At 43.4% G+C, this 13,865-nt stretch overlaps 1 protein-coding gene across 1 annotated transcript; it reads right to left on the reverse strand.

The window, feature by feature from the left end:
- Positions 1 to 1,951: 1,951 nt before the first annotated feature.
- LOC108113279 (putative mediator of RNA polymerase II transcription subunit 26) lies at positions 1,952 to 13,603 on the reverse strand. Its single transcript, XM_017223828.1, has 5 exons — positions 13,490 to 13,603; positions 13,332 to 13,400; positions 5,543 to 5,897; positions 2,460 to 5,328; positions 1,952 to 2,404 (listed from the first exon to the last, which is right to left on the reverse strand). The coding sequence occupies exons 2-5, from the start codon at positions 13,350 to 13,352 to the stop codon at positions 2,209 to 2,211; spliced, it is 3,441 nt and encodes a 1,146-aa protein (XP_017079317.1). The 5' UTR covers positions 13,353 to 13,400; positions 13,490 to 13,603; the 3' UTR covers positions 1,952 to 2,208.
- Between the last annotated feature and the right edge of the window lie 262 nt (positions 13,604 to 13,865).

Genomic DNA, 13,865 nt, shown 5'->3' on the forward strand with positions numbered 1-13,865 from the left:
GCATATGGGTGTGTGTGTGTTTTTGGCCAAATTGGAGTTTACCTTAAGCCCAACCAGATGACAGGACCCGCTCTGCCAAGGCCAACTGACTCGAAAAGTGGGTTAAAGCCCCCGTTGATCCCTGAAATATTTTGTAAATCAGCGCAACAAGATGCAAGTTTTAGGTCACGGGATTTCTGGCAACGAAGCATTGATCTCTTGGCCTTGTCAGAGGAAATCAATACAAATTGGTTTATTTTTAACTTTATGTGACCTAATAAAAATGGATTCTAGATGTATTTATTCGTATATAAAAAGCATTAAGAGGGCAAAACGCAATTTGATTGGCTTAGCATACACTTTCACTTGGTAATACCTAAATCGTATGAAGTGGCTAAAGGAGAAAACCTACAGAATTATGTTAAGATCTAAGATTGCATATTAGTTTCAACCAACTGAATAAGACATTAATATTTGGATATGTGCATTGCCTTTTCCTATTACTAGATACATATCCAGTAATCTCTCGAAGATTTAACAACTTTCCCGTCGTTTACAAAAGTCTATAGCTTTGTTTGTCTTACAACGAACATATTTTGAAAAACGCTCGCACATTGCATAAGTCAAATAAACATTCAAAACGGATTGCCCGACCCGTCGTATCTCCCTCCCGAAGTGAAACAACTCACTCTTGGCAACAGCAGTGCCAATTTAGCCGGTATATATGTATATACATTTGGCCAACGTGAAAAACCAGGCTTCGTTTTTACGAGTATGTACTGCAGTTTTTGTGCTGTTATCGCTGCATTTGGCCGTTTGCCAGTCTACGCGACTTGCGAGTTGCTAGTTGCTGCTTTTGGTTGCTTGTTGCTAGTTGCAAGTTGCTGCCGGGCCAGCCAACTATAGTGGCTGTTGTTGCTGGCGTGCGTAGTTGCGAAGCTAAAAATAAACTGCATGTAATTATAGTCGCAGCGACTTGTTGCACCTACCAAGTGGTATAAGCCATGCCCAAAATAAAAAAACACGTCAAAACAACCAGCCAAGACAACAAGAGAGAGTCAGAGCGTTAGTTGCCTAAGAGAAGAAGCCTCTTTTGACCAACTCTCTTTGACAGCTTCTAGTCACGTCTACCGCCGTGGACCAGATCAGATATCGGTGCATATATAATATATATACGGCTATATAGCTGGGTCACGTATGCGTGTGATTTGTGGGCGCTGCAAAATCTTGTCCTGCTATCGAGACACGTTTAACTTCTTGCTCAGCAAGCATCGCGGAGACTGCGGTGGCCACCGGCTAACCTTGGCCCAAATTAAGGTGTCCGCTTGAACCGATATTGCCCTCGATTCACAGATCGATCTCAACGAATTGGTAAACAACGAAAACGGGCCTTGATTTAGATGGAAATTATTGTTTAGAACTTTTTAATTATTATTTATCGAGTTTGTTCTTGATCACACGACTATATTCTTTAATATTACTTTGTTGCACTTTTGCTAAAGCATCTTGTAGTAAATACTATTTTACACAAACTTTACTTGCCTATTACATGCACAGTGGCGCTGTCAATGGTCTTGGTTACTAACGTGTGTAACTTACATTTACTTACTGACTACGTAACTTGTTTTTACATTTGACATCTAAAGTAATAAAATATTTATTCAACGTAAAACCGATAAAAAAAATGTTCTATTTTGTTAAATATAAATTTAATAAAAAATCTTTCTGATTTTGTGATATAATTTTTTAGATGCTCAAACATAGTTGCATGTAGAAAGTATGTAGAGAAACTTCTCCAAAATTAGCAGACTTGTTAATTTACAAATTTTGTATTTAAATTATTAAAAAAAAACAGCCAAATCCTAATATTTTAAAATTGTTCACATCCATTAAAACCACAATTACTTTTAATTTTCTTTTTCTTTTATTTTAATATTTTTACGTAAATTAACTTAAATTACTATAATTTTAACATCAGCATAGAATATTTACAAAATGGAAATACTACAAGAGGATTGGATGCAATGCCGTGATTTATGAAACGAGTTTCTTTTTTTTGAGTGGAAAATGTGCAACCTGAGGAAAGAGAGTAAGGAAAGTGTAGAAAAAAAAACTAAGGGGGGAGTAAAAGTCAAGAGGGGTTGTTCAGGGGCGCACGATGATCATGTCTAGTTGAGTAGCTAAATGGCATTTGTTGTGGACTGCGGCGACTCGACTCGATCGCGATGTCTATCTGCGGCGCAGATGCATCATGGACTCCAGCGAACTGGGGTCCAAGGTGGCGGCGTGCTCCAGATCCTCGCTGCTGGCATTCTCCTCGGCCACGTTGACAAACGTGCTGGAGAGCTCTCCATTCAGGCGGTTAATGCTGCCCGTTGCAATGTCGTACATGAAAATCTCTTGTTCCGCAGATGCATCGGTGGATCTGGAAGGGGGAAAAGATTAGTTTGGAACTCTAAATAAGATGGTTATCAACTCACTTGGCCACCAGCAAGACGACGGACTGCAGTTCCAAGTCCGTTCGCGCCTCCTTCTCCAGCCAGCGCTTAAAATTATCCTTAGTGGGTTTCTTCACAAGCGTCTTGATGAGCTCACCGCCCAGGAACTTGACCTCCTTGCCATCGGCACTACGAGCCTCACTACTTCCCTGTGCTTGGTTCTGAGCCTCCACGGGAGCCAGGACCACCACGCTGACAATTCGCTTGCCCACCAGCTCCTCACTGTCGGGGATCGGGAACTGCGCTCCGTTGATTTTCAAGGGGAGGTACCGGTTGTACTGCTGGCGTTCAGCCAAGTCCACTGGCGTCACGACGGTGGCATCGGTGCGCACGTACTTATCGCTCACACTTTGACCTTGAGCAGCATCATAGCGCACCACCTTCACATCGAGATCCTGTTTCTGGGGCAGGGAGTTACTCTGCTTGACGCGGTCCAGTTGCTTCTCACTGAGAGCCACCTTATCGCCATTGGGCTTGACCACGGTTAAAACCTTCTTAGTCTCGGCAATCTGGGCACCACCACCAGCTCCGTAGAAATGCTGCAGATGCTCAGCGGGCAGATTCTCCAGTGCGATATCTCCCTGCTTGTCGTAGTCTAAGATGGAGATATCGGCATTGTTCAAGATTCCAGAGGAGAAGAGCTGCTGGCGAAGATCATCAGGCACTTCGTCGGGCAGTTGGAGAAGGGTCTGCGAGGCCTTGCCATTGGGCAAAGTTGCAGGAGTGGAAGTGGGAGCGGGAGCAGGAACTGGAACCGGAGCTGGAGCTGCAGCAATCTTGGTAGCCTGTTGCTGCACCAGTTGTGGCGTCTGCTTATCCTTCTTCTGGTTGCGCTGTTCCAGCTCCTTGAACACATCCGAGTGGAAGGTGGACACACTGAAGGGAGAGTTATCCGTAGATGGGGCACTGATCAGCGAGGAAGCTGGCTGCCTGGGCTGTTGGGCAAAGTTGGTGCTGGCCTGAGCCTGCAGAGCAGCGGATTGGGCATTGACATGGACAACCGGCTCGTTGGCAGCCTGGGAGTATTGGCTATAGGTCACATAGTTGGAGGATGGGGGCACTGGGGTCACCACCATGACTTTCTGGCCATGAGTGGACTCAGCGTAAACGGGAGGCTGTGATGGAGCTATACTAGGAAAGGTGGAGAAGTGAGATTGCTGCTGAGAAAGTTGAGAGTTCGATGAGCCCGCCGTGATGTAGTGACCAGAGATGGGTTGCTGAGCTGTGGGTCCCAAATTGGGAGCAGGAACATCATGGATCACCTCATTCCGCGTGCTGCTATAGGCAAATTGCTGCTGATATTGCTGCTGTGGCTGTTGCGATTGAGCAATGGGATTCTGGACAGTCTCGGTGATGTGCTGCTCGAACTTAGGAATGGACTTCAGCAACTCCGTCTCCTTGGAAGGCTTAATGTCAAAGTAGTTAAGTCCGCTTTGGAGATGTTGCTGCTGGGAGTGTTGCTGCTGGGATTGTTGCTGCTGGGTGTGTTGCTGCTGCTGAATATGTTGCTGCTGTACATGTTGGTGCTGGACATGTTGCTGCTGTGTCTGCTGCTTCTGCTGAGTGTAATATTCTGGCGGTGGAGTGGGAGATCGCACCACAAACTGTGGCTGTTGCACGAATTGAGGCTGACGCACGAACTGGAAAGATTGCTGCTGCAGCGGCAACTTCTGTTGCTGCTGTGGCTGATAGTGTTGTTGTTGCTGCTGCTGTTGGTAGTTTGAATTGTCCAGCTTAACGGGCAGAGGAAGAGGTTTCACTTGGGATACAGGTGCTGGTGTAGGACGGAATTTGACGGGCTGATAAGGCGCAGGAGTCACGGTTTTTGGGGGAATTGTGGGAAAGAATGGCACCTGGACCTGCTTGTGTGGAGGCTTTTGATATTGCTGTTGCTGCAGTGGCTGTTGCTGTGGTGCCTGTTGTAGATGTTGCTGCGGTATCTGTTGCTGGTGCTGCTGATGTTGTTGCTGCTGCTGCTGCTGGTGATGCTGCTGCTGTTGCGGGTACTGCTGATTGTGGTTGATGTAGTACTGCGACTGTTGCACCAACTTATTGAAAATGGTCTGTGAGGAAGTGGAGGGCAGTTGCTGCTGAGTGATGCTGGGACGATGTTGCTGCTGGGCCTGTTGCTGAGGTGCTGGCTTGGGATAGCTGGGAGGAGGACCCACCAGAGCCGCTGGTGGCCTAAAGTAGTTGTTGCTGTGCTGTGTGGGAAGTTGTTGCTGTTGCTGCTGGTAGTTAATGCCAGACTGTTGATAGTTGCTGCCGAAAAGGAGATTGGAAACCGGTCCTGGTCCCCTGCCAAAATTGTTCTCTCGTCCATAATCCGCTCGGGTATTACTGATGTATCCTCCCTCTGTTTTGGCGGACACCGAAGGCGGTAGAGCCACCACCTGACGCTGAATGCTCTCGGCATCGTGCTCCTCCAGAATGTGTCCAGTCTGGTGTTTGTTCTCAGCTCCAAAGGACACATGAATGCCGGAGTTGCTGTGATATTTCTCAGAGTCCGGATGGATAATTGTACGGAGAGTGGTTGACTTTACAGGGGGCAGGGGTGTTACTGGATACTCGATGACCTCTTCCTCTTCTTCTTCCTCTTCATTATCATCGTTGTTCAGGGAGGCAATGGGGGACTCTAGATGTAACTTGTTGTTCTGATCCTTCTTGTAGTTCACATAGAACACGTGCACCTTCTCCTTCTTCTTCTTTTTCTTGGTCACAATTGGCTGAGGTGGTTCTTCGGCCAAGGTCTCATTGGCATCCTTGATGATGATCTCGATGATGGGCTCGGGAGCCTCCAGATACTGGGGATATTGAGCATAGGCGGGTCCAAAGTTGCCTGGATATTGAGCTGGAATAAGGAAATGTTGAATTAATTAGAAATTATTTCTCTTTACTTTTCACTTTCACAGAATTTGATACAAATTTAACGCATTTTTCTTTAAGCACTAGTACTTGGTTAGTACTTGTATTATTAGCAATTATTTTTAAACGATTGCCATTTTTCCAACTAGTTTCCATTAGTATCTGTGAAAATGAAAACCACATCTTTTTGGCTTACTTACCAATTGCATTTTGGCCATTGTAGTAGCCAGTCTGGGGATAATAGCTTGCGGTGTTGTCCACATAGCCCGCTCTCCGAGAAGCCACTTCCGGATACAGATAGCCGGCATTTCCAAAGTCATAGAGCGTTCTCTTGCCACGATTGTCGCCCGGCTTCAAGGCTTTCGATTGGCGGGTGGTGGAGGTGGTGGAGGTGGTGGTTGTGGCCTTGGACGATGGCGATGCCGATGCCGAAGGCTGCTTGGTGGGCTTCTCTGACTTGGTCTCTGTTTTTGGCTTCACCGAGGTTGTGGTGCTGGTGCTGCTAGAGGATGAGGCTGTGGCTATGGCTCCAATGACCAACAGCGTCAACGCCAACTGCAAATTTAATAGAAAGTTGAGGATTAGTACTGGTGCCAAAAATATTTTAATTGAAACTTCGTGGAACTCAAATTTTGTACGATTAGGCCATAGTCAGAGATACTAATCTGAGCTCTCAAAAAAGCGAAATTTATTCAGGGGGAAAATGTTGGGAAGGCAAAACCATCTTAGAGGTTGCCATAAATCTTTCAGATAAACCCAACTGCCATGTAAACACATGGCTCCTGGAAACAAATATTTTAATTGATTTCTTGTGGACAAGGTCGAGACCCCGACAAAAGACCAAAAAAACGAGAAAAAAAACAAAAACTTTTACCGGCCGAAATAGAAGATGGCAAAACAAATTGGTGAATGCCAAAAAAGGCGAATTATAAACGCAATAAACTCGAACATAACGAAGTTAAAAACAAATTAGCTCAGCAAAATTGTAGATGTGTTTGTCCAATTTTTTTCACTTTTTCAGCATTGGGTCAATGTCAAGTTGAGGCTGCTGAGCTAAAGATGGAAATGAAATGGAGAGGCTGGAATTGAGTTGTTGACCACAGAAGAATTGACAAACCGCCAACTTGATGGGTTAAAAGGCAAGGCAAAAGCCAATCCTCAAGCATTTCATTTTCGGCCCGGTTTTCGCCTTTTAATTTGGCATATCGCGATGCGGTTAATCAGCTAACTGGGGGCCATTGAGTCATCATCAGTCATCCAGCCAGGCGGAAGACGTTGCACGGCCTTAGCCGGCTTAGCCGTGAAAGTTGCCCTGAAGTGCGGCGACGAATTTCAATTGACCGCGGGAGCCGCTTTCTGGCCACGCCCACGCAAAAATGCCAAACGTATCTCACACACTCATACAAGAGGAAAACTCAATTCTGTCTTGAATTTTTCACCAAAAAACTTTAACTTTCCAAACTGCACTTGGACTGCAAATGTCAGACGGAATCGGTAGTGTATAGTATATATACGTGTGTGGGCGCTTGACATTTGATTTGTATCTATATAATTTAAGTACGAGTGCGGGTATAACACATTTTGATGGCTGGTGGCTGATGTTCGAGCAGAAAGTGAAGTGAAAATAATACACACTCGACGGACAATGAGCGTTACCCACTGCCATAAAGATCATCGGGTGTTTTGGCTTGGCCCAGTTGAGCTCGTTGTCGATCGGTGGCGTATGCGCAATCTCACGGTAGTCTCGCCTGATTATGGCATCTTTTTGGAGTCGCATTGTTTTTATTTTGATATAGCAGGGAGGCGTCCAAAGTGTCATGTCAAAACGGAAGCTGTGAGATTGTGTTTTGACAGCCCTGTAGACAGCCTGTTCCTTTGTTTTCACAGTTTTAACGCAGACATTTTGACAGCTTAATGATGCCTCTTTTAATTGCAATTACTGACTGCTCCAGTGATGTCACTGCTCTGCACTATACACTCACTTTTTAGGAGGTTATGGCATAACCTTTGCGCGTCACATATGCTAATCAGTGAAGCCCACACAAACAAAATGATTATCCAACAGTCACTTCCCAAAGAAACTGTCACATTACCATACCCGACCATCTAACTGACCTATGGCCATCTCCACTTGACTGTCGTGCTATTCCAGCTGCTGCTGCGTAGTCCAGCTGCTGCTCCTCACTAACAACACACTTCGCTGACCACATACAATAGCCAAATGTCAAAGATTTGCCAAAACAAAGCCAAACACAAAATATGAGAAAACCATACAAGACAGAAAGAAAAAAAAAGAAAGAAATAATCAAATCAACATCACCATCGACAGACAGACAGAAAAGACACTGCGAACAGCCAAAAAGCAGTTCATGAAAAGAAAGATGCTAACAATGGGAGAAAGTTACACACCATGGCACTCGGCAAAAAGCCATCAAAATTCATCTCAAGCCAAAGCCCCAAAATACTCAACAGCTCTGAACTCGCACATTAACATAACGAAAATGTTTACAAGCCAATAAATCTGATGTCAGCCAAGAGTTTTCCTTCATTTTGGTCAAACAGAAAATAGAAAATAACCAAAAAATAAAGACAAAATTACGCAACCGGGGCAAAAGACACAAAATTTATTAATGAAAAAGCAGAAGAAACCCGAAAATCTTTGGCAAGCATTTAGTGGGCTAGTGTAAATCAACGGCAGCCACTTCTCTAACTGCTGCTGTTGTGCAATGGCTTGGCAAATGGGATGGGAGTTTGGGGATGGCTAACCAGTTGACCACAGGACTAACAACTTGTGGCATGTGGCTAAGTGAGCCAAAACCAAGTGGCAGCTACAACTGATGGTTGGCACGTTTCTGCGGTTGGTTTTTCGCTAGATGCCTCTTTGGTGTTTGCGTTGGTGTACAGAGACGAGATTGGCCAAGTGAAATCTGGCCGACAACTTGTCTGAATTTGCAACTGACAAATAGCCAGGGAAGTTCTCATGTAAATTGTGTTTACTCTTTTTTTTTCGGCCTGCTTTGTTGTCTGGCTATATGGTTATATCTCCCCCCACGCCCCTTGCACTTGATGATACACAGTTATGATATATGTCAGTTGATCTGCCATTGTTATGGCTGTCTGTCATGTGAATAGATTGCAGATTGCAGCCACAATCAGCCTGTGACACGGCACAATTATTCTGGCCAACAACTTGAAAGTCATCTTCGTGCGAACCAACTTACAAGCAGTTAGCCCAGAATCGCAACTTGTCTGCAGGCCAATTATCCGAGTGGTTACAAACGTCAGTCATCGCCAAGTGATGCAAATGTTGCCAAAGACTAATGTCTGAGAACATTAGATGCTAGACGGTAATAAAACCGTAACTGACATCATTTCCCCTTTTGCCAAAAAAAAAAAACAAAACCAAGAAACTAAAAATACATAAATATAGTATAAGTAAGAGAAAGAAAAGAAACCGGAGCGGATGTAAATAATGCGTCACTTTCGCGTTCGTTTTCGCGCGAAATTGGCAACAATCAGGTAAATCCTTATAATTAAATCCCAGGCCCTGGTTGCATAATCCAGCCAGCAAGCAGCAGCAGCAGCTGTCCAAAATGGAATAACTGTAGCGCGACCAACAGGAATGAAGAAAGGAAGTGATTTCTCAAATTGAGGTGTAGAAAATGTGAGAGACTTGCGAAAACAAACGAAAGACTTAAGCGACAAACTTGGCATGCGAGCTTTGCTCAGCACACAGATCACTCCTCATCTAGCCCCCTCAAATTCGCTGAGCCGAACTAAATGGTGTAAGAAAAACCCCCATGTACGAAAATAAAACATTTATCGTTTTTTATGCCGTCATTGTGGCTTAGAAGTGGCATACGACCAACGAAAAGCGGAAGTTAGCGACACGCCAGTTGGGAAAAATGTGGACCAGGCTATAAACCATTTTTAAGGGGGCGGAGGGGAGTTGGTAAAGGCGCTTCAGATAACGCCAAAACGATGACGGCCGGGAGAAACAAAAGGTGAAATATGATGAATTATTAAATGAAATGAAAAATGAAAGTGTTTTTATGCTGCTTCTTCCTCTGCTTCTCTCGGCGGGTTAAGTGCACAGGGAGAAAAAAATTCAAAACGAAAACTATTTCAAGCCGGCAACCTCATCACATTTCTCATTAAATATTTATGCTAAATCATTCCAATAAAATTAACTAAGTGCTTTAAAGAGTGGCCGCAAATTGAAATTCAATTTGTAATCACAGCTAGTAATTGGAATCTAAATCAGCTGCTATTAATCTTTAAGTTTTGTTTATATAATAATTGGTTGTACAAACCTTAAATTATTGTTTACTTTTTAATTTCTTGTGGAGAGCTATCCATTATATAGCTTATCCACTTGTCAACAGATTAGTTACTATATCAAACGATAAGCTAAATGTCCCAATGAAAAATAAAACTCATGCTGCATGTTATTACAAAGATAAGTTAATCTGTAAAACAAGCCGCTGATATGCCTAAGAAAGTCTCTATTTGGGTGTGAAAACAAACCCAAATAACGATCAATTTTATTGTTATTTTTCCTGTGTATAGCTCAGCATGACATGGATTGGCCCCGAGAAAGCTAGCCGGCAGAAGAAGGTCCACCTGCGACGACAAGTGGCAACATTTCGTGTGCGTGCCCCGTGCAAGATGAGCAGCGGGTGTGGGAAGCGGTCTTGGCGGGTCGGAACGCTGTGCGTGAGCCCCGCCAGCCAAACTGATCTGCATAATGGCCACTACTGTCGACCAGATTTGATAGAGAGATGGTGGAGGGGGGCAGCTGCATAGCTTGGAATCCAATGCACGACAGAAAACAAATGTAAAAGTTGTCCAAACAACAAACTCCAAAAGGGATCTCGACTGAGGGAGCTCTCGACTTTTCCTTATTATAAGAAACCAAGAGGGACAGTATCCAGAGATCTCAATTGCAATTTGAGCATTGCAACTCATTTCATATTTCTGTCATTTGTGCAATTTCTGCAATGTGTCAATTGCAAATTACCGAGTAATGAGTAAATTGAAAGGCAATCGAACAAATATTGCGTATTGCCAGTGACAACAATAACTACAATAACAGGTTATGCAAACGGCGACAAATCAAGCAAATTAGCTGGTAAGACACGAGTGACCAGGCACAACACCTATGGTGGCTACCAAACAATTGGCCACTGCAAATATGTTTATAGATACTGCCACCGAAAGGAGACGAAAACAAAAGACTTAGGCAACGAACTCGAGGCTCGTCTTGCGGCCATGTTGAAATGAAAGGTAAATCCTAATTTAGCCACCAATCAAATGATACAATCCCAATTAACTAACCAATTCCAAATTCCACAAAACCCATTTCTGTTGAGGGCGGTCAGTGGCAGGCGCTGTTTCTTTGTTTTATTTTTATGTCTTCCCTTTTTTTTTAATTACTTAACCGCGGTGACGAGCTAAGCGATGAGCAAGGTCGTTGCATAAAATAAATAAAAATCAAATAAACAATCTGTAAGACCGTCGAAGTAAAAAGCTCGCATAAATTAAAATAAAACTTCGATCGGTCGTCAGGTTGGCTGATAACCAGCCGGAACCAACGTTGAACTCTGGCCGCATTCACGACCTCATTCATTACGTAATGCTCTCTTTCGCCCTATCTCAATGTCGGGGAAAAGACAAATAATTAAGAGGCACCCCAAATATGTTAACGCCACAAATTAGTAGGCTGCCTAATCGACATCCGACCAATTTCATCTAATCATTAATATTCATAGAGAGGGAATGGAGAATGCGTGCATGCGTTGCCTGTGCAGTTCAAGATGCTGGCCCCTTGAGCAACATTTAATTAAATAAATATATAAAAGCAACCACGATGACCACCGAATTGCGGATGCCTGTACCTGTACTCGTCCATTGTAATTGCGCGCCAAACAGAAAATTGTCTGCGGTCGAAAACCGCATTCCGAAATATGAATTCGTGTGTCGCCGCCATCGCTGATGGTACATCTTTGGTACATTCACATCTGGTTGGTCCGCCAAAAAAGCCAAAAACTGGCCACTGGCAACTCGTCTTCCATTGCAAAAGTTTTCCTTTATTTTTTTGTTTAGTTTTACTGAGCATCTTTCGATGGCAGCAAGGAAATAATTGAATGAGAAGTGAAAGGTGCATTCCTTGTTATACAAAAATAAAAGTGGCAAGGGCTGCACTTGCCAAAATCGAGATACATTATAATAATCAAAATCAAAATCAAAAATCCAAATCCCAATCCCAATCGAAAGACAAAATAAATCCAATCAACTTTCTACACTCAAAAGCAGCCAAATGGACAGTTTGCATGCGTGCAGCATATTAAAATATGCTCAGCCTCGGCCTATTTGGGGAACTCAACCACTAGTTTTGGGCGAGGGGAAAATCACAACAGGTGCTGAAGTCAATGGGTGTCGTGAATAGCCGCTGGCCAAATGCCTCCCAAACCGAAAGCTCATTCTTCTTGACTCAAACGTGCCCTCCCTCCCCCCAATGACAATCAGCATTTTCTTTTCCATTTGCCCTGAAAATTAGCCATGAAATACTCGTTCGTAGTCTTACTTTTCTTTCTTAACAATCACAAATAATTACTCTTTCTGGGCCAATTCCACTTTGGCATTTATTTGGAATTGCATTGAACGAAGATGTATACATTGGCTAACAGAAAAGAAGTTCAATAAACGAAGCCACTTACACGTCGTTTTGTAAAGGTTACACATCCACACACGTCATGATGATCCAAATAGCAATGGCAGTTGCTAATGATCATCAGGGGGATTTTCGGCTGCAAAAGTTTAAAGTCATCTTTGCAAAAGCCACATCTGATGGCCATTTGGCGCCTCGATTTTGAAAGGCAGACGAAATACACAGACAGACAGAAGACTGAGATCGAAAGGAGGACAGTTTGGCTATATGCTCTCGGAGATCTCGTGTTGATTTTACTGATGATGCAGAAGAAGATGTTAAATGAGCGCAGCCAGCAACTGCCCCATTCGATTCTTCAGCAGGTGGCTGATTGCATGTAATTCCATATTGCAAAAGGAATATGATTGTGTAAATAATGAGATGCACTGAGAGAAAATAAAAGATTGAAACCAAGCAGGAAACGCAAACTTAAATTCTGTGAAAAGTAGCATTAAATATAAAGAGAAATCGAGAAATTGCAGGGGCAATACAATAAAAGTGAAAACTGAGCTAAATTTGTGAGCCAAAAATGTGGGTGATATTCGGTTAAGACTTAAAGCATTTCAAGTCACTCATAAATCAATCATTTTGTGAGATTAAAAGTGATTAATAATGTTTTCCATAAGCAACACTATTAAGTGATTCCTTTACCAGTTTAAAGGGTTCAATGCCAGAAAAAGAAGGGGCCCTAACAAGATTTTTGTTATATAATATCAAAAGCAAGTCTTGCTAAAAACACCATTACTAATTTCCATATCTCTTTATGACATCATTATAAGCCTGTTGTCTTGTATCTCTGCTAGGAAAAATCACTCAATCAATCATCAAAAAATTCCGAAGAAAAAAGATTGTAGGTAGAAAATCCCCCTTGCCGACATTAAAGGCCAAGGAATTTGTTAGAAAAAATTTCAGGGAAATGTGCAAATCAGGCAATGGCAGTGCTAACAAGAGTCGTGGAAACAATGGGACAATTTGCTGGGCAAATCCGCACATGTGCGGATCGCATGGATAAAGAGATCCATGAGATAGACAGACATTTCTTCGCGTAACAAGTGCCAAGTTAAAATGTTGGAGTAGCGGCAGCCGGAAGGCAATTTACACTTGGCTTACTTCGCTTACTTTTGTTTTGGGGCCCAGTAATGGAATGACACGATTTGTCAATGTCAACAATGTGGGAAGAGGTCGCAGATCGCAGGTCAAGCCAGCGATGACACCTTCTAAGATTAATGACCAAACCCTTTTATTACATAAATAACCATTTAACGTTGAAAATAGCTTACCAAAAATGGCAGGGTTCTCATTGCGACAGGATGCTACTTAAATCCCGATTCCTTTTGGCAAAACAGTTGCTGAAAATCAAAACTATATTTAATAAGCACTCTCGCGTTGAATTTAAATATATATATTATATATATAGTTGATCTAGCACTGCACCCACTCTTTCTGGCGATTATCCTTGGACGCGAATCAGGATATATACTCGCAATTGGGGAGACACACGCGGAGCAATTGTGGGAATCGCAACCAGGCCGACTCACTGCCGTATTGTAACTGAAACTTCAAGTCAACTGCGGCCAGCAACTTGGCCATAGCGAAGACGAAGCCAGTGAAAGAGAGAAACGGGCCGAGAGAGTTGCGATCTCTTTGCCAGCTGAAGATGGGACCCTCTCACCTCGTGGTGGATTTTCATGGTTCAACTTGAAGATACCAGATACAAGATACCCAGATTCAAGCATTCTCAATCAAAAGCAACGAAAGTGAATCTGGATGCCAGGCAGTCAGGCAGGCAGGCAGAAAAACAACACCAACTTTAC

The sequence above is a fragment of the Drosophila eugracilis genome, unplaced genomic scaffold (genome assembly GCF_018153835.1).
Source record: "Drosophila eugracilis isolate 14026-0451.02 unplaced genomic scaffold, ASM1815383v1 contig_90, whole genome shotgun sequence".
NCBI lineage: Eukaryota > Metazoa > Arthropoda > Insecta > Diptera > Drosophilidae > Drosophila > Drosophila eugracilis.